A 21,963-nucleotide genomic window follows, 5' to 3' on the forward strand; every position below is an offset into this window, starting at 1 on the left:
ATGGAGTACCTTCAGGTGTTGACACTGGCAATCTTCAAACAGGAAATGCCCCTCCCTATATAACCCCCTCCCATAGGAGGAGTACCTCAGTTTTGTAGCAAGCAGTATGCCTCCCAAAATGGTCCCCAAAAAAGAGGGGTGGGAGCTCTGTGTCCCGTGATGTACTCCAAGAAAAGGATTTTACAGGTAAGCTGTATTAAAAATCCCTTTTTCTTTATCGTACATCACGGGACACAGAGCGGCATATTCATTACTATATGGGATGTCCCAAAGCAATGCTCACAATGAGGGGAGGGAGAACATCTCCAAGACAAAAGGATTTAATTTAGAGAAATACTCAAATCATAATAAATCCAACTTAGTTGAGAAAAATAATCTTAAATTTTAAATTTAACTCAAAAAAGAGGAGCCCCCGGAATCCGAGGGTCTCAAACTGCAGCCTGCAGCACTGCCTGCCCAAAGGCTGTATCAGACCTCCTTCTTACGTCCAACTGGTAGAATTTTGTAAACGTGTGGACAGAAGACCAGGTTGCCGCCTTGCAAACTTGAGCCATAGAGATCTGGTGGTGTGCTGCCCAGGAGGCGCCCATGGCCCTAGTAGAATGAGCCTTTAATGATACTGGAGGAGGCAACCCTTTCAAGCCGTAGGCCTGAGTGATTAATTGCTTAATCCACCTAGAAATGGTGGACTTTGCAGCTGCCTGCCCCTTCTTGGGCCCATCCGGTAATATGAACAGCACATCTGTTTTCCGGATCTTCTTTGTAGCTTTAAGATAGGCCTTCATGGCCCTGACGATATCCAAGGTATGCAGCAACCCTTCCTTTCTGGAAGTAGGTTTAGGGAAGAAGGATGGTAATACCAAATCCTGGTTCAAATGAAAACTGGATACAACCTTCGGTAGGAAGGAAGGATGAGGGCGGAGAACGACCCTGTCCTTGTGAAAAATAAGATATGGTTCCTTACAGGATAAGGCCGCCAGTTCCGATACTCTTCTTGCGGAAACTATGGCGACCAAAAATACTAACTTCCTTGTCAGTAAAACCAAAGGAATTTCAGCCAACGGCTCAAACGGTTGTTTCTGTAAACTTGACAGAACAAGGTTTAAATCCCACGGGCAAAGCGGGGATTTAACTGGAGGTTTAATACGTAAGACCCCTTGAAGGAAGGTCTTAACCAGCGAGTGGGTGGCCAGCGGCCGCTGAAACCACACTGACAGAGCAGAAATCTGTCCTTTGATTGTGCTTAATGCCAATCCTTTATCCACTCCTAGCTGGAGAAAACTTAAAACTCTATCAATGGTGAATTTGCGAGAAAGCCATCGCTTGGACTCACACCAGCCTACATAGGCCTTCCAGACCCTGTAATAAATCACCCTAGAGACCGGTTTCCTGGCTCTGATTAGGGTAGAGATTACTCTCTGAGACAGACCTCTACCCCTGAGAATCAGGGATTCAGCTTCCAGGCCGTCAAATTTAGATGCCGTAAGGCAGGGTGGAGGATCGGACCTTGCGATAGCAGGTCTGGCCGTAGAGGAAGAGTCCAAGGGTCTCCCACTACCATCCTTAAGATTAGTGAGTACCATGCCCTTCTGGGCCATGCTGGAGCTACCAGGATGACTGGTATGTGCTCCACCCGGATCCTGCGCAGCAGGCGGGGTAGTAACTGGAGCGGGGGAAACGCATAAAGAAGTTTGAACTGATGCCAAGGGCAAACCAACGCATCGGTTCCGCAGGCCATCGGATCCCTTGAGCGGGACATGAACCTGTCTAGCTTCTTGTTGAGTCTCGATGCCATGATATCCACGTCCGGCACTCCCCATCTTTGGCAGAGTGCTTGAAAGGTTTGTGGATGCAGAGACCATTCCCCCGGCAATAGAGTCTGGCGGCTTAAGAAGTCCGCCTGAAAGTTGTCCACTCCTGGAATGAATATTGCCGATATGCAGGGCACATGAGCCTCTGCCCATAGGAGAATCAAGCTCACCTCTCTCTGAGCGGCTTGACTCCTGGTTCCCCCTTGGTGATTTATGTATGCCACGGCCGTGGCATTGTCTGATTGAATTCTCACCGGGAACCCCTGCAATTTTGACGTCCAAGCCCTGAGGGCTAGTCGAGCAGCTCTGAGCTCCAAGATGTTGATGGGCAACTGCTTCTCTGGCGTTGCCCAAGTACTTTGGCGAGTGCAACCATCCAAAATTGCTCCCCAGCCCGTCAGGCTGGCGTCTGTGGTCACTATCTTCCAAGCCACTGGGCTGAAAGACTTCCCCTTCAGTAGATTCTGAGGGTCTAACCACCAACACAGACTTTGTCGGACTCTTGATGAGAGCGGCAACGGGATATCCAAGGCCTGTGGCCAATCTGCTCCATGCTGACAGGATGGCTGCCTGCAGGATGCGAGTGTGGCTCTGGGCGTATGGTACCGCCTCGAATGTGGCCACCATCTTGCCTAGTAACCTCATACATAGGCGAATAGTCGGTTCCTTCTTGCTTAGAACCAGTAGGATTAATTCCTTGATGGCTTTGACCTTCCTCAGAGGTAGAAACACTCTGTTGTTCTGTGTCTAATCTCATGCCGAGATATTCCAACTGCCTTGTGGGCAGGAAAGCTGACTTTTCTCGATTTAGGACCCAGCCGAACCTCTCGAGGTATTGGACCGTGAGGGCCACTGCTCGCTCCAAGCCAGGAGACGAGTGATCTATGACTAGGAGGTCGTCCAGGTATGCTAGGATCGTGACCCCTTGGATCCTTAGTTTGGCTAGGATTGGAGCTAGGACCTTCGTGAACACCCGGGGGGCCGTAGCCAACCCGAAGGGAAGCGCCACGAATTGGAAGTGACGCGAAGCCACCATGAAGCGTAGATATTTTTGATGTGGCTGATAAATTGGAAGATGAAGGTAGGCATCCTTTATGTCTATGGACGCCATGAAGTCGTCCTTTTGGAGTGTGGTAGCTGCTGACCGCACGGATTCCATCCGAAATGAGCGGATCTTTAGGTATGTATTTACCATCTTTAGGTCCAAAATTGGCCTGACATCTCCATTGGACTTCGGGATGATGAATAGGTTGGAGTAGAAACCTAGCCCCTGTTCCAGGACTGGTACCTCTACTATTACTTCCTGGGAAAGTAGATGATCTAATGCCGATCTTAATGCGGCTCCCTTCTCCGGATCGTTTGGAATCCTCGACTCCTGGAAATGAGGAGGAGGAAACCTTAGGAAATCTAGTTTGTAGCCTGTGGCCACGGAAGACCGTACCCACTCGTCGGGAATGCTGGCTTCCCAAATCTCTGAAAAGAGTCGCAGCCTTCCCCCCACCTTCGTGGGTGGGGGCGCCCCTTCATAAGGTTGGCTTGGGGGCTGGTTTTGCTGGTTTGTGAAACCACTGCCTTTTGCCTCTAACAGCCTGTCCTTGTGATCTGCTGTTGAAGCCGAAGCTTGCTTTTGCAGGAGGCCGTCGATACTGCTTAGTATTAGAGGGCCCCTGCCCAGGGGAATACTGTCGTTTAAACGCAGGCCCCTGAACCTTCTTCTTAGTTGGCAAGAGAGTACTCTTGCCGTTTGAAATGGTCTGAATGTATTTATCTAGGTCTTCTCCGAAGAGTCGTCCTCCATGGAAGGGGAACCCTACCAGGAGCTTCTTGCATGGGGGCTCAGCCTCCCAGCTTTTTAACCATAAGAGTCTTCTCATATGGATAAGGGATAACGATAAACGTGACGCTTGCTGGATAGAATCCTTGATTGCGTCTACCGTAAAACATATGGCCTTAGGGACATCCGAAAATTCTTCTGCCTGCTGAGCAGGAATAAGTTTAAGCATCTGCTTAAATTGATCCGATAATGCTTGAGCAACCCCAATCGCGGCCACAGCTGGCTGTACTACTGCCCCTGCAGCAGCCATGAAGTCGTCCTTTTGTGAAGGAGTTCTTAAGTAGTGCTTCCAAGCGCTTATCAACTGGATCCTTGAACACCTGTATGTTTTCTACAGGGCATGTTAACGATTTGTTAACACATGAGATGGCTGCGTCCACTGCAGGAGTAGCCCATCTTTTGGAAAATTTATCTTCCATAGGATATAGGACAGAGAATCTTTTAGGTGGTAAGAAGATCTTATCTGGCTTGTTCCAATCTTGGAACAAAACTCCCTCTAATAGAGGATGGATCGGAAACACAGCATTGCTTTGAGGCGCCCTCAGTGAGCCCAAAGCTGAAACCGTCGATACCTGGAGATCTGGTACTGGCAAGTTGAATGCCTTATGGACCAAGTCCGACAATCCTTGAATCCACCAGCTCTCCCTCAGGGAGACTGCCCCAGACTCCTCTGTATCCGGATCCTCGATCCCTGAACCTACTTGGTCCTTGTCCAAGAGGTCGTCCAATTCCCCTGAGGAAAGGACCTCCTCCTCTGAGGGTCCGCGCTCGGGCGACGGAGATCTATTCCGCTTACTGCCCCGCATAGCTGCGGCTATCATTTTTCCCATGCTTTTCTGCATCTCTTTTAAAGAGGTGAGTAATACCTTCTCCGTGACCATCTTAGGGTTGGACTGACTCGCGTCAGCTCCAGCCCCAGATCCCGATGGCCCCAAGGCTCCCTGTGGGGAAAGCAGCGGCATAGCTTTGTCCGAGACCTCAGACTCTCTGGGGGAATCCCCACCTCTTGTACCCTTGTTTTTTGATGCCATGGTACAATACCGAGGTACACCTGCTACTTATTGGTACCTGGGACTTATAAATAGTTAAATGCCCAAACACCTGTTTGGGGGATAAAAAATGCTTCCTCTCCCCTAGATGACACTTTTTTTCTTTTTTTTTTTTTTTTTTTTCAAAAAAAAATCTTTTTTTTTTCAAATCTAGGAAAGAAAAAACATTCTGTCCCCCTGAGTAGTATTGCAAGAAAAACTATGAGATGGAAAAGAAACAGCCTATTCCTAGGCTTGAAAACAGTCTTTCTGAAGACTGCAATATTCTTTCTGGCCACTGTGTGTCCTCGGCGCCCCATGCTTGCCGTTCTGGTCTTTCCTCCCCAGTTCCAAAGTATTGAATGAGCTATATGGAACAAACAAGGAAGGGCCGCCCCTTCCTTAAGCCACTGACCCGCCCTTCCCCCCCAGCAATCTCAAACAGGAAATGCCCCTCCCGACAGGGGGGGGTGGGGTTGGGAGGAAGGGACCTCTCTGCTCCAGCAAACTGCAGCCTGCAGCCTGGAACCACGAGGAGGTCAGCGTTTTGCCTGCTTTGCAGGCTCTGAGGAGGAAGACTGAATGGAGCATCGCCTGGAGGCTTGCAGGTAAGCATAGCTCTCTGACACACACATATACTTTTATATCACACAGGCCCCACTCAATGCTTTTCCAACACTACAAGGGAGGTCACATTTTATGGGGAATAATACATATAGAGCCATCCTATCTTTATGATATGTGACTAGTTTGCCAGATGCAGTGCATAACTTTAGGCATGTCCCCTGTGACCCCCCAGAAAAAACCTGCTAAGAACCAAGTTCCGCAAGTTTTCCCCTCACTTACCTGCTCCATGCCGCAGGACTTTGCCAAGCAAGAGGCCCAATCTTCCCCCATCTCGGTGGGGATGTCTAGACCTTCAGGCCCTGGGTTCCTATGAAGGATCCACTGTCCTGGGCCCATATAGCACTCTGGCAACAGAAACATTAGGCACCCAAAGGTTTCTAAGTTCTGGGCCCAGGGTCCAGCTCTCTAAAAAGAAAAGCATTATGGGCTATACCCCAAGGGTTTGGGGTCCGGTTACTGACCACTTTAGCGCTGAGGCTTTTTTGGACAGAACCGGTTAGCTCACCTAATCCCAAGGATGCGGAGGCAAGCTAAACCATGACTAACACCTAAGACACTGGCGTAAAAACTGAGGTACTCCTCCTATGGGAGGGGGTTATATAGGGAGGGGCATTTCCTGTTTGAAGATTGCCAGTGTCAACACCTGAAGGTACTCCATATAACCCATATAGTAATGAATATGCCGCTCTGTGTCCCGTGATGTACGATAAAGAAAAGTACGTTACGCACGTCGCGATTGACAAACACGTCGGGCCGCCGTAAGTTCGCGCAAAGCACGTCGGGAAAATTGCAAACAGAGCATGCGCAGTACGTCCGGCGCGGGAGCGCGCCTAATTTAAATGGTACCCGCCCCATTTGAATTGGGCGGGCTTGCGCCGGACATGTTTATGATACACCGCCGCAAGTTTACAGGTAACTGCTTTGTGGATCGGGCACTTACACTGAAAACTTGTGGGGGTGTAACGTAAACGGGTTACGTTACACGGCCGCAATTCTACGTGAATCTGGCCCACTGTCTTTATATGTGACATACTATGTTTGTATTTGTACAGCATTTTTTTGGGCAGCCACTATAAAATGTAACATCTAAAAAGATAGCTGTTACTTAGATGCCTAAGGTCAGCATGGCACACCCCCGTGTTCAGCTAATCTTGTGATCCTGACTCTGCAGTACATGGATAAGAAGTTCTGTGTGAGATGGGCACAAAGGCCATACAAGGAGTGAATGACACAGCAGTAATGTCACAATGCCTGTTTCAGTAGAACACAAAACTGTATACTGTTATACTCAGCAAACTCAGGCTGCATAACTAAAATACACAATGGGGGTTATTTACGAAAGGCAAATCCACTTTGCACTAGAAGTGCAAAAAGCACTTGAAATTGCACTGAAAGTGCACTTGGAAGTGCAATCGCTGTAGATCTGAGGGGTAGATCAGAAATGAGGGGAAGCTCTGCTGATTTTATCATCCAATCATGTGCAAGCTAAAATGCTGTTTTTTTATTTTCCTTGCATGTCCCCCTCGGGTCTACAGCCACTGCACTTCCAAGTGCACTTTGCACTTGTAGTGCAAAGTGGATTTGCCTTTCGTAAATAACCCCCTATGTCTTATAGGCAATTCAATAAAAACAGCATTCAACAGGGCCGTCATCAGGGGGGTACAGGCATTACACCTGTAAGCGGCACAAATGTCCCCAGGGGCCCGCCGCCACCGCCCCATTTGTAGTTGCAGGTTGTGCGGCTGGAGAGAGGTTCTTAGTGTGCTCGGAATCGACAGGAGATAGGAGAGGAGAGATAGATGACTGATACTTTTTCATCTTCACTTCGGGCACACCCAAGCCCCCCCCCCCTCGGTTCTCAGCGGCGCTTGGCTGGAGAGAGGAGAGATAGATGACTGGGCTGCGCCCCCCCAGTTCTCAGCGGCGCTCAGCTCGAGAGGAGAGATGAGACAGATGACCTGGAAGCAGCCCACCCCCCCCCCCCCCCCCGTTCTCAGCGGCGCTCGGGGCCCCAACATTTCTGATGACGGCCCTGGCATTCAATGATATTTATGTTAGTAAAGTATATGTGAGCCTGAGCTAATCCCACAGCAATATTTAACCAAGAATTTAGCCCCTTTATTGCTATTTGGCACTGCGCTACTTTAACTGCCGATTGCAAGGTCATGCAAAATGCTGTACCTAAACAAAATGTATGTCATTTTTTTTCACACAAATAGAGCTTTCTTTTGGTGGTGTTTGATCACAACTGATTTTTTTTTTGCAATATAAATGAAAAAAGACCAAAAAAAATGGAAAAAAAATAACAATATTTTTTACTTTCTGCGATAAAACATATCCAATATAAAAGAAAAAATCTAATCTCTTCATAAATGTTGACCAAAATGTATTCTGCTACATGTATTTGATAAAAAAACAAACAAACAATGGGATATATACTGGAATTTTTTATTTATTTTTTTATACTACTAATGGTGGCGATCAATGATTTATAATGGGACTGCGATATTGCAGCAGACAATCTGACACTAACTGATGCTGGGGGGAACTGACTAGTTGCCACTGACATCACCATTGCTATTAAAACAGTGATCAGTGATAATACTATACACTGTCACTGTACTAATGACACTGGCTGGAAAGAGGTTAACATGTAGGGCTATCAAGGGGTTAAATATGTGTCTAACAATGTGTATAAAGTGTGCTGCTTTTTACTAATGAGCGTTTCGTTTCTCATCCCTGCTTTTTGCACAGAGCCCTGTGTTGAATTTCAACACAGAGCTCTCGGCTGTGAATGTACACACCCAAAAAGCAGGTCCCGGCCGTGAATCATTGGCTGGGACTTGCTGAAAGGCTCTTGCTGTGTACAATCTCAGCGGGATATGGCCAGGGGTGCGTGCATGCATGTGCTCTAAACCTGCAAGTAGGCAGAAACGTACCAGTATGCCGTTTTGCCTACCGCAGCCACCCGTCCACAGTAAATTGTGGGCCAGTGGCGGTTGTTAAGTGGTTAAAGTGACAATAAACAATATTCTTATTCTCCAAAAATAATACACATCCACTACATAAAGCGGTTGTAAATAAAAACAACAAACATGTTATACTTACCTCCACTGTGCAGCTCGTTTTGCACAGAGTGGCCCCCGAACCACTTCTTCTGGGGTCCCTCGGCGGCTGTCTCTGGTCCTCCCCACAAGCACCCCACACATTCACGCAAGCGAGCTCACATGGTGTGGAGTCCTTGCGGGTGCGCTCCCGTGATACAGCGAGTGTCATTGGATGTAATTGACAGCAGTGCTGGCCAATGGCTGCGCTGCTTTCAATCCATCCGCTCTAGCCAATCAACGACCAGGCTGAGCGGCAAAGCGGATGTCGGGGCCGAGCACGGGACTTTCGAGGGGTCAGGTAAGTATAACGGGGGGCCGGGGGCGGTATTGCCTGAAGTTTTTTCACCTTAATGCAAAACTTTTACCTTTACAACCTTTGCAACACCTTTAATGGCCCAGTAATCTTTTTTTTTTTTCAGGAAAATGTTTCTTGCTATGTTTTCTGCCTCCTTGTACATCTTATTTGAGCTCCCGAATATCTATTTCCCCCCTTACCTTTGTTTGCTTGGAATGAGCAAAGCACAGTGGGGGTTATTTACGAAAGGCTAATCCACTTTGCACTACAAGTGCAAAGTGCACTTGGAAGCTCTGATGATTTTATCATCCAATCATGTGTAAGCTAAAATGCTGTTTTTTATTTTCCTTGCATGTCCCCCTCAGATCTACAGCGACTGCACTTCCAAGTGCAATTTCAAGTGCACTTTGCTCTTGTAGTTTGCACTTGTAGTGCAAAGTGGATTTGCCTTTAGTAAATAACCCCCAATGTGTTCATGTGCATTGCTCTATACATACTACAGATCCCATAGCCCATCTCAGGAGCAAGCTGAGCAATGTAGACTGTAGTGTTGTTGTAGTGGGATGACGATTAATAATTAATATTATAATTCTAGTTATTCTTGCAGCAATTAAGTTCATTCAGAGAAATGCGTTTATTGAGTCCAAGCACAGAATAAAGTCCACAAAATACTTGCAACAGATAGTAAAATTCCAAAGAGTAAATAATACAATGAACATCAGCCTTCAGAGTCCCATTGGTCATTTAGGGCCAGATTCAGGTACAATTGCGGCGGCGCAACGTAACCCGGTTACGTTACACCGCCGCAAGTTTTCAGTGTAAGTGCCTGATCCACAAAGCACTTACCTGTAAACTTGCGGCGGTGTATCGTAAACACGTCTGGCGCAAGCCCGCCCAATTCAAATGGGGTGTGTACCATTTAAATTAGGCGTGCTCCCGCGCCGGACATACTGTGCATGCTCAGTTTTGAAATTCCCGCCGTGCTTTGCGCGATGTGACGTAATTTTTTTGAACGGCGACGTGAGTTACGGCGTTTCGTATTCCCGGACGTCTTACGCAAAAAAAAATAAAAAAATTGAAATTCAAAGCGGGAACGACGGCCATACTTTAACATGGCTCGTGTAAAGTTAAGGCATGTAAAATCATGACTAACTTTGCGACGGGAAAAAATTACTACCGACGACGTAACGAACGCGAAAACCGTCGTGGATCGCCGTAAATGCTCATTAGCATACCCGACGCAGGAAAACGACGCGAACTCCACCCAGCGGCGGCCGAAGTATTGCATCCTAAGATCCGACGGTGTAAGTCAATTACACCTGTCGGATCTTAGGGCTATCTATGCGGAACTGATTCTATGAATCAGCCGCATAGATACGACAAGAGATACGACGGTGTATCAGGAGATACGCCGTCGTATCTCTTCTGTGAATCTGGCCCTTAAATCCTAGCAAGAGACACTACAATCCAGCATATTTCCAATCCATAATATGCACCTACAGTATATAGCATCCATGAATGCAATAATGTGTAATAGAATCTAGATCTGTGCTTTCATCGTGATGAGGAATGCATGTAAAAATTAATGAATTAATCCTCATCTCACAACTACATCACTACACAAGCAAGAGAGGCTGGCTACATTTCTACATACAGAGGGACCATGGAGAACAAGCATAGCCACCCTCTAACTGGAAGTTTGCTCACAGCAGCAAAATAACAATAATAATAGTAATTAAAAAAAAAAATTGAGAGAAAAAAAAAGGAAGAGGTTGAGAGCAATAAAAGGTATTAATTATAATAATTTAAACAAAAATGGAGAAAAAAAGGAAGAGGTTGAGAGCAATAAAAGGTATTAATTATAATAATTTAAACAAAAATGGAGAAAAAAAGGAAGAGGTTGAGAGCAATAAAAGGTACCTTTATGAGTTAAAGCGGATGTGCGGCCAAAAAAAATTATTAAAAGCCAGCAGCTACAAATACTGCAGCTGCTGACTTTTAATATTAGGATACTTACCTGTCCTGGAGTCCAGCGCCACCCGCAGCAGAGGATGAGCGATCGCTCGTCACTCTGCTGCCCCCCCGCCATCCACTGTGAGGGAACCAGGAAGTGAAGCGCTCCGGCTTCACTTCCCGTTTCCCTATTGGCTCCCGCTGTGTGCTGGGAGCCGAGTGTTCCCAGCACACAACGGGGGGTGACGGGATGTGATGCAATGCCCGTCTTTTGCCCGTGAATGCTGGGCCGGAAGTGGGTGCAAATACCTGTCTTTAGACAGGTATCTGCACCCCCTCCCCCCTGAAAGGTGTCAAATGTGACACCGGAGGGGGGGGAGGGTTCCAATCAGCGCGAGTTCCACTTTAGGGTGGAGCTCCGCTTTAAAGCGGATGTAAACGGATGTAAACGACGGCCATACTTAACATTGGCTAGACCACCTAGAGGGCAGGTTTAGTTTTACGCCGCGTATCTCTACGGAAACAACGTAAATTTACAGCGATGGGCAAAGCGTACGTTCGTGAATCGGCGTAACTAGTCATTTGCATATTCTACGCCGACCGCAATGGAATCGCCACCTAGCGGCCGGCCTAGAATTGCAGCCTAAGATCCGACAGTGTAAGTCACTCACACCTGTCGGATCTTAGGGATATCTATGCGTAACTGATTCTATGAATCAGGCGCATAAATACGGCAATCGTATCTCAGAGATACGACGGCGTATCAGGAGATACGCCGTCGTATCTCTTTTATGAATCTGGCCCTTTGTTTTTAGGTTTATTAACGCTTTAATATCCCATTCATTTATTATGTTGCCCCCTAATGTCTCTTTACAACCAAACCCATTCCTTACTTGAAGGAAGGAATGCTGGTATCTCTAGTCCTGGAGAACACAGTGCCCACCCATCCATGAATGAGCCCACCCTTTACCCATTTCCTATCATTAGAGGAATTAGCTCTTAGCTGATGTTAATGGACTTTTTCTGCATGTATTCCTGTAGACAGGCCAAGTGCATGCAGACTAATATTATTATTACTGGTGATTTGTATTCTGATTGAAGTCCTCCTTCAATGGTGTTCAGTAAACTGTATAATTACCTAAAGCACATGTATTTGGCTTATATAAAATAAATATGATTGGTTGCATGCATCTTTTTTATGTTATGGAAATCTTTTCTGTAGTAAAGGGAATATGTAATCACGATCTTGCTGAAAATCCCTAGGATTCTATTCCCTATGTGATTTCCTGGGAAGATAGAGTTACACTAATCTCCAAGCCTTGAACCTCCTCCTTTAATCAGGCACTCCCTGTAGGACCTTGATCTCAGCAAGAAAGCAATGTTCTTTTTTTTATCACACAGTCTAACACATTCAGAGCGTGGATCTATAGGACACAACACTCGTAAAAGGTAAGGATGTTTGGTGGACAGCAGGGGTGGACTGACAACTCATGGGACCCCCGGGCAATAGAAGATTATGGGGCCCCAGGGCTTATAGATGGCCACCACCCCAGGAGGCAGTGCAGAGGCGGGGCAGCTAAAATCTTAGGCATTTCACATCAAAAGCATGTCGGTTTCGGACATATCAGCGACATATGTAAAAAAAACATAGGACCAGATTCAGATACATTTGCCCTGGCGCAGCGTATCAGTGATACGCTACGCCGCCGTATCTTACCTGGCGGAATTTTGAATCCACAGTGATTTCGGGCCGTAAGATACGGCGGCGTAGTGTTTTTCTGGCGGCGTATTTGAAATTGGGCGGGTAGGGGGCGTGATTCATTTAAATGAAGCTCGTCCCCGCGCCGATTGAACTGCGCATGCTCTGTTTTGAAATTTCCCGCCGTGCTTTGTGCGAAATGACGTCGCACCGACGTGATCTTTTGAACGTCGACGTGAGTTACGGTTTTTCCTATTCACGGACGACTTACGCAAAAAAATTTTTTTTAAATTCGACGCGGGAACGACAACCATACTTTAACATGGCAAGTCTAAAGATAGGCTAAGAAATAGCAGCTTTAACTATACGCCGGGAAAAGCCAACTAGCGACGACGTAAGAGAATGCGACGGCCGCGCGTACCTTCGTGAATCGCCGTAAAAAGCTAATTAGCATACCCGACGCGGAAAACGACGCGAACTCCACCCAGCGGGCGCCGAAGTATTACACCTACGATCTGAAGGCGTACAAAGCCGTACGCCTTTTTGGATCGAAGCCAAAAGCCGTCGTATCTTGGTTTGAGGATTCAAACTAAAGATACGACGCGGCAAATTTGAAAGTACGCCGGTGTATCAGTAGATACGCCGGCGTACTTCTTCTGTGAATCTGGCCCATAGATTTTTACATACTGTCCCTGGTTTTATTGAGCCTGGCAACCCTGATGGGGCCCCCTAGTGGCATGGGGCCCTCGGGAAGCGCCCGAGAGTCCCAATGGTCAGTCCGCCCCTGGTGGACAGCGTTCTAAAGCCTATTCATGTTACAGAAACAGGGGCTCATTTACTAAGGGGAGTTGCACTTTGCCAGGAAATTTTCCCCCAAAGCTTAGTGAATGCAGTGGAGCTTTGCTGACTTCCATTGTCCAATCATGTGCAAGCAAAAATGCGATATTTTTCCAGGCAGTATTCGTTGCAAAATGAAATGTCACCACATTCACTAAACTCTGAATAGCCTATTTGCCTTTAGGGTTACCAATAGGGTTAAATAGGAAGCAACAGATGCGTGTTCGTACTAAAATGCATAGATGTGTATTTTTAATCTGAAGTTAAATGATATTTTAGTGGCAAAAGATGTATGCACTATCGCAAAGCAGGGCCATCTTAAAGCGGAGCTCCACCCTAAAGTGGAACTCCCGCTGATCGGAACCCTCCCCCCCTCTGGTGTCACATTTGACACCTTTCAGGGGGGAGGGGGGTGCATCCGGCCACAGTCTGCGGGCAGACTGCGGGCAGGATGTCACCTCCCATCCCCGTCCCCCCGTTGTGTTCTGGGAACACTCGGCTCCCAGAGCACAGCGGGAGCCAGTCAGCAGGCGCAGTGCGACTTGCGCATTCGCCGTAGGGAACCGGGCAGTGAAGCCGGAGCGCTTCACTTCCTGCTTCCCTCACCGAGGATGGTGGGGGGGGGGGGCAGCAGAGTGGACTCCAGGACAGGTAAGTGTTCTAATATTAAAAGTCATCAGCTGCAGTATTTGTAGCTGCTGGCTTTTAATATTTTTTTTCAGCGGAGCTCCGCTTTAATGCAAGGGCACTCATGGGCGCTGCCCAGGGACCCCAGGTACATGGAGGGCCCCACAATAATCTTGCATTACATCATACTTGCCAACTGTCCCGGATTTGCTGGGACAGACATGCTTTTTACTAAACTGTCCCAAAATGATTGTGTATCGGGAAGTGTCCCAGAACCTCAACTGTGCCCTCCTGATCCCAGTGTTGTGCCATCCTTACCCCCCTGTACTGTGCCCTTCTGCATTCTCCCCCCTGTGCTGTGCCCTTTGTGTTGACTAGTCTTTGATTTATGGAATGTTTTCCTTTTGTAAAATCGGTTTTATTGAAAGTACTAATGAATATACGTTTAATTCTATCAACTATTTATACTTTATTTCTTGAAAGTAGGTGTGTAAATTGGGGCAAGCTGGTAGGGGCCCCAGATCATTACTTTGCCCAGGGGCCCATGATGCTATTAAGACGGCAGTGTCGCAAAGTGGTAAATTGTTGCTGTAATTAACAGATATACACATATATTTCTATCTACTAAATTCTTTTCATTATACTTCCATAATAGAGCAAAGCCTAAATAATATATAAAGCATTTAGATAACCTTGAAAAAATGTCCAGTGAAGCCAAGCCATGGTGCCATTCCGTTTCAGTGTACAGAAAAGAATTTATGAGTGTGGCACGTTAAGCTATTCGGTGTCATTACGCCTGAGTTAAATATGGAAGGATGTGTTTCACCTAATATGTAATACACATTAATCAACCCGGTCTTTGATTTTATTACTTATTTATCATCTACAGTCTCCATTTCTAAAGTGTGCCAAGCTCCTAGTTTCCCATTTAAAGGATGGCTTATTGCTAGAACATTCCCATGCAGGATTAATCTATCTTTTGGTTTCTCTTGTAATTCCAAGTCTTCAACTTATTTAAAATGCTTACAGATGATTTAAAGTGTACCAGTCTTTCAACACTTTTCATGAATCAATAGAGCATATGACAGTATGACCAAACCACGTCATTATTTTGAGTGAAATATATCTATCTCCTTCTATAAAAAATTAAACCCCCCAATAGTCCTCATTTAAAGCCTAATATGGTCTTTGCCAGGCAGGTGCCTTGTGGGTGTTTCATGTCATTAGAGACTATAGAGAGTTTATTCTTTTTATCTAGACGGATTGTATTTGGTAAACTTGCACTGAGATATGAAGGATTTATAACAGATTTTAAATTCTTGTAATTTTTGGGGGAACTATTTTCAAACCTCAAATTAAACGTTAAATTGATCATACAGAAAATTTAAAGCAAGCCAAAAGCTGACCTCTAGGTATAGCATTTTTTTTTCATAATTACATTGGTCCAGCTTAGACCAATGTAATAATGCATATAACATACCTGTGGTATTCCTCTAGAATCTCAAAATCACTGTGGTAGAAACTGCTACTACAGTGATCCCCACTAGCTTCCGGGTTCCATGACAAGTGGCTGCCCTACTGCATTGTTATTACAGGAAGGCCATGGGCGCCACTCAGAGATCTCTTTGCATTTACTCAATGAATGCAAAGCATTCTCTGATTGGATGAGGTGGAGAGGCAGGGCAGTGATGTCACTATCTCATCCTCATCCAATCAGAGAACACTGCATTTATTGAGAAAATGCAATGCATTCTTTGAATGGCGCGCGCCTCGAACAGCAGACCTTGTATGTTCACAATGCAACAGGGCATCCACCTGGCACAGGACCAGGAAGCAAGCGTAGATCACTGGAGTAGCAGTGATATCCAGCCTTTCGAGAGATCCCGCAAGTATGGTACAGTGGGGATCGAAAGTTTTGGCACCCCAGGTAAAAATTTGGAATAATGTGCATAACGAAGCCAAGGAAAGATGGAAAAATCTCCAAAAGGCATCAAATTACAGATTAGACATTCTTATAATATGTCCAAAAAAGTTAGATTTTATTTCCATCATTTACACTTTCAAAATTACAGAAAACAAAAAAATGGCGTCTGCAAAAGTTTGGGCACCCTGCAGAGTTAATATCTTGTACTGCCCCCTTTGGCATGTCAGTAGTTCAATCAGATGAAAGGGCAGCCTTATCATTTACGGTATATTACCATGCGTGCATAAACACACAGCAATGCCCCATCCATAAAATAACATGCTTTATCTGTAGTATGAATGTAGACTAATTGCTCCTCTTCCTATAACAGTAAATAGGACCACCAATCATGGATTCCCAGGATGAAGTTCCATTTCACATTGTCAGCCCACTGAAAGAAAGCTCTGCATTGTCTAGGAGGGCTGGAACCCGGGTTCTCATAAAACTGGAGAACATACAGCCAGTGGGCTCCTTCAAGATACGAGGTATAGGACACTTTTGCCAAAAGGTAAAGTAACCCATCTGATGTTTATCATGATCATTTATTATAGTTTTCTGTCTTTTAGGAGAGTTCCTTCTTAAAAGATGTTAGGAATTAATGGCATCACAAGCGCAATGGCCGTTTTGGCACATTGTTTGTGTGCTTCCGGGAACGCATACAGAAACGCATGCTTTCCCGAAAAGTAAAGGCGTGAATGGGGCCTTAAAATATTACTGCATGTTCTGTAAAAATGTAACTTGGTCTATCAGCCTCTGAAAAAATGTGAATATGATATACAGTTGTATTACCTATTTTGGAGAAAAGTTTGGTGTCCAGTAATATTGTCCGCAGCCTCTTGGCTCTAACTACATCTCACTTTGTTCTGAAACATCCTCTGGGAGATTGGTTTCTCATTCCGCCTAATGCAGAGCAGGTCTCCTGTCTCCAAACAGCCCCCTCTAGTTGTGGGTGGGTGGTTATATTCAGAACAGGAATAAAAGGCAAATCTTGCAATGGGGACACCAGTTCTGATGATCCTGGGGACAACCAGGGATTTCCTCACATTGGAGCGATTTCCTCTCATTTCCTGTTGTGGTTATGGGCAGGGCTTTTTTTTCTCAGAGAATAGGTGTAGGAACTCCAACCTTCACCCTTCGTTTCTGCCCCTACCCACCTCTGAGCACTGTTCCTTGGCTCTACCTCCTACCGACCTCCAACCATTTTAGAGAATACAGAACCAAGTATCATTTTTGCTACCAAGTGATTTGCACGGCATTTGTTAATGATAACAAAAAGACAGTAAAATAGACCCCCCTGCATTGAGCAACAATAGACCCCCCCCCAGCAAAAATACACCTCACCCCAGCAAAAATGGAGCCCCCACACAACAATAGAAGACCGCCCCCCCCGCAACAAAATACCACCCCAGCAACAATAGAAGAAAGAAATGTTTGGACAGCTGCACTCTGGAAAAACCTTCTCGGTTGCCTTTTATTGATAAAAGTTTTCAAACACTACACATCACAGCAAAGACAGGGGCATACAGCTGACGTTTCGCACTACAATCAGTGCTTACTCCCAGCAACAATAGACCCCCATGTCCCAGCACACTGCATCAATAGACCCTCCAGGAGGCAGCAACAATAGACCTCTCCCTCAACAGTAGATCCCTCCCAGCAGCAACTGCTCCCCCCTAGAAACACAAGACCCCCCACTAGCAACAATAGATCTACCCAGCAACAAGAGACCCCCACACAAAAATAGATCCTCACCAGTGACAAAGCATCGATAGACCCTCCAGCACTCCTTGCCATTGCAAACATTAATTGCTGGAGGTGCCGGAACTGCGTTCCTGCTGAAAAAAAAGCCCTGGTTATGGGACAAGAAGTGAAGAAAAGCTCCCCCAGTGGGACAATCATCTAACTTCCTGCCATGCTTGGGGACTACAACAATAATTGCCTTTAGCATGACCTGTGGTAGAGTTCTCTGCCCTAATAACATGAACCTGTTTTTTGAAGTTGTGGGACTAGTATGTCTTGCATGCATTTTGTAATATTTCATTGGTAAAACTGCTTGCTTCTAGGGTTTTTCCAGGTTGGAGGGTAGTGATAGCAGCTAGTATTATGTTGTGAGGTGGAAGGAGAGAAAAATGTATACAGTTAAGGTAATCTTCTAATTCTACAGTAGAGATTATGACCCGGTACATGTAAAGGGTTTGATAGTACTCAGCGAACCAAAAGTTTTTGGGTAAGTGAGCAGTGTGCCTTCCATATTCTGGGTTATTAATGCAGGGGCTTTGGTCTCTTGCAAGTCATGCAAGGGAGAAGCCAAACATTTCCCCTTGCTTGAAAATATGCTGGGACTAATGTCGTTTTTTGGTGGTGGACTGCATATCTCTATGGGCCAGATCCACAAAAACCTGACGTAACTTAAAAAATCCAATTTAAGTTACACTGGCTTAAAGTTTCTACCTAAGTGCCTGATCCACAAAGCACTTATCTAGAAAATTCAGGCTGTGTAACTAAAATTCCGCCGGCGCAAGGTGTTCCTATTCAAATGGGGCGAGTCCCATTTAAATGAGGCGCGCTCCCGCGCCGGCCGTACTGCGCATGCGCGTCGGCCGTACTGCGCATGCGCGAAGTTACGTTACGCCGAGTTTTGAGGATCGCGACGGCTTAAAGTTGCGTCGGGGAAAAAAAAAATGACAGCGGCATGCATTCCTGAGGGAGAACTCCATGCCAATTTTCAAAGAAAAAATCGGCATGGGTTCCCCCCCCAGGAGCATACCAGGTCCTTAGGTCTGGTATGGGTTGTAAGGAGACCCCCCCACGCCGAAAAATTGACGTAGGGGGTCCCCCTACAATCCATACCAGACCCGTATCCAAAGCACGGTACCCGGCCGGCCAGGAAGGGAGTGGGGACGAGCGAGCGTCCCCCCCCCTCCTGAGCCATGCCAGGCCGCGTGCCCTCAACATGGGGGGGTTGGGTGCTCTGGGGCAGGGGGGCGCACTGCGGGCCCCCCCACCCCAGAGCACCCTGTCCCCATGTTGATGAGGACAGGACCTCTTCCCGACAACCCTTGCCATTGGTTGTCGGGGTCTGCGGGCGGAGGCTTATCGGAATCTGGGAGTCCCCTTTAATAAGGGGGCCCCCAGATACCGGCCCCCCACCCTAAGTGAATGGATATGGGGTACATCGTACCCCTATCCATTCACCTGGAGGCAAAAAGTAAAAGTTAATAAACACACAACACAAGGCTTTTTAAAATAGTTTATTATTCTGCTCCGGACGCCCCCCCTGTCTTCGTTATTAGCTCAATTACCAGGGGGGGCTTCTTCTTCCGCTCTCCGGGGGTCTTCTTCCACTCTCCGGGGGTCTTCCGCTCTCCGGGGGGGCTTCTCCGGACTCCGGGGGGGCTTCTCCGGACTCCGGGGGGCTTCTTCCATCTTCTCCCCTCTTCCGCTCTTGACTCGGCGAACCCCGGTTCTTCTTCAGCTCTCCGGTGCCTTCTTCTTCAGCGCTGGCTGCCTGCTATGTTTGTGTGTTAGCTCGATTTCAAACAGGCAGCCGGCGCGGTCTTCTGTGGCGTCAGGGTCTTCTGGTCTTCTGTTCTTCCGATGTTGCCTCGTCGCCTGTTGTCGCTGTAATGATGGAAGCGCGCCTTGCATCCCATTTATATAGGCATCGCCGTCCCATCATGCTCCGGTAGGTACCCACGTGGTGGGTGCCTACCCACGTGCACCCACCACGTGGGTACCTACCGGAGCATGATGGGACGGTGATGCCTATATAAATGTGATGCAAGGCGCGCTTCCATCATTACAGCGACAACAGGCGACGAGGCAACATCGGAAGAACAGAAGACCAGAAGAGAAGATGACGCCACAGAAGACCGCGCCGGCTGCCTGTTTGAAATCGAGCTAACACACAAACATAGCAGGCAGCCAGCGCTGAAGAAGAAGGCACCGGAGAGCTGAAGAAGAACCGGGGTTCGCCGAGTCAAGAGCGGAAGAGGGGAGAAGATGGAAGAAGCCCCCCGGAGTCCGGAGAAGCCCCCCCGGAGTCCGGAGAAGCCCCCCCGGAGTCCGGAGAAGCCCCCCCGGAGAGCGGAAGACCCCCGGAGAGTGGAAGAAGACCCCCGGAGAGCGGAAGAAGAAGCCCCCCCTGGTAATTGAGCTAATAACGAAGACAGGGGGGGCGTCCGGAGCAGAATAATAAACTATTTTAAAAAGCCTTGTGTTGTGTGTTTATTAACTTTTACTTTTTGCCTCCAGGTGAATGGATAGGGGTACGATGTACCCCATATCCATTCACTTAGGGTGGGGGGCCGGTATCTGGGGGCCCCCTTATTAAAGGGGACTCCCAGATTCCGATAAGCCTCCCGCCCGCAGACCCCGACAACCAATGGCAAGGGTTGTCGGGAAGAGGTCCTGTCCTCATCAACATGGGGACAGGGTGCTCTGGGGTGGGGGGGCCCGCAGTGCGCCCCCCTGCCCCAGAGCACCCAACCCCCCCATGTTGAGGGCACGCGGCCTGGCACGGCTCAGGAGGGGGGGGGACGCTCGCTCGTCCCCACTCCCTTCCTGGCCGGCCGGGTACCGTGCTTTGGATACGGGTCTGGTATGGATTGTAGGGGGACCCCCTACGTCAATTTTTCGGCGTAGGGGGGGTCCCCTTACAACCCATACCAGACCTAAGGGCCTGGTATGCTCCTGGGGGGGAACCCATGCCGGTTTTGTTTTTTACAAATTGACGTGGAGTTCTCCCTCGGGAAAGCATACCAAATGCCGTCGCTGCAATGGGCCTTTACAAGGTGTGACTAACTTTACACTTTGTAAAACGAGCCCTAATTTTACACTTGCAAAATAACACTTAAGGCGCAAAAAAGAAGCTAGAAAGCTTTGTGGATCGCCTTAAGTGCTAATTTGCATACTAGCAACGGCATTTCGACTCGAAATGCCCCCAGCGGCGGATGCGGTACTGCATCCTAAAATTAGGCAGTGTAAATCAATTACACATGCCGGATCTTCTGTGTAACTTTGGAAAAAGCCTTTTGAGGATCGTTTCCAAAGTTACACACAGACTGAACAGCACTTAAGTCGGAGTATCTCTTTTGAGGATCTGGCCCTATGTACTTGGACATTATGTGATTGGATAAGCAAAGTAGGAAGTAGTGTTATCATTGGTGGCCCAATACTCCAAAGAGTGCAGCAAGGATCTGGGGGCTCTACCTTGAGGTCTGATATCCAATATCTGAATAGTGTCCATGGTGTTTCAGGTGGTCTGGAGGTAGTGATTAGTTGGAGTTTCAAGGGGGCATGATCCGAGATACCCCATGCAAGTATTTGTTTGGATGCATAGATGAGGTCTATTTTAGACACTAATTGTTGATTTATAAAAACTGGAACACACAGAAGCTGGTGCAACTGTGCATGGTAACTAATCAGCTTCTAACTTTAGCTTGTTTAATTAAGCTTTGACAAGAACTCTATTGCTGACTTATGCTGGCCGTACATGTTGTCTGAAAAAAAATAAAAATCCAATAGATTACTAAATAGTCCAGATAGATGAATCTCCTGCTGCGACTATTGAATTCTAATAGCAGGTGTCGCCGACTGTCAAAATACCTGAACAATGCCTGCATCTGATCGGATACAGGTGCTGTTCTGACATTTTCAACCCAGCTCCTTCGATTTTTTTCAAAAGATGTTGGGCAGGAGGGTACCAAATTTTACACAGTCCATCAGGAACTAGCCAAATCTCTCCACGTATCTGTATGGCTGCATACTTGTGATCAGGCACTTTCTGATCATGTGACCGATGTGACAGCCAATCACAGCGGGCACATGACCCAAATGCCATCTCGGCCTCCCGGCATTAGGAGCTCCTAAAGGGGTTACCGTGAAATTTATGATCCTTGCTAAAAAAACATTTTTTTTTATCGAGTAGCTATGGGTAAGGATTCATTCACACTTATGCGACTTGTCACGTGACTTTGGACACTAAAGTTCCATGACAAGTCGCACCCCATGCTTTTTAATGAAAACCATTCAAATATTTGCAACTTATATTTAAAAAGGTTCCTGCACTTCTTTGGTCTGACTTTCATGCGACTTGAGTGCCATAGAATGCAATGTAAAGCCTCAAAAGTCACATTAAAAATCGCACCTAGATGTTATACATGCGATAGTTGTGCAACAGT

At 47.0% G+C, this 21,963-nt stretch overlaps 1 protein-coding gene across 2 annotated transcripts in view; it reads left to right on the top strand.

The window, feature by feature from the left end:
• The window catches only part of SDSL (serine dehydratase like), a 55,938-nt gene that overhangs the window by 2,701 nt on the left and 31,274 nt on the right, over nt 1-21,963 (top strand). Inside the window, exons 1-2 of one of the 2 annotated variants that reach the window (XM_040351904.1) lie at nt 11,997-12,104; nt 16,113-16,289. In XM_040351904.1, the coding sequence (XP_040207838.1) occupies nt 16,131-16,289 (159 nt within the window). In that variant the 5' untranslated portion in view covers nt 11,997-12,104; nt 16,113-16,130. Of the gene's footprint in view, nt 1-11,996; nt 12,105-16,112; nt 16,290-21,963 lie in introns of those variants that run through there. The other variant, XM_040351905.1, reaches the window with a different exon arrangement.

Source organism: Rana temporaria, chromosome 1 (assembly GCF_905171775.1).
Source record: "Rana temporaria chromosome 1, aRanTem1.1, whole genome shotgun sequence".
NCBI lineage: Eukaryota > Metazoa > Chordata > Amphibia > Anura > Ranidae > Rana > Rana temporaria.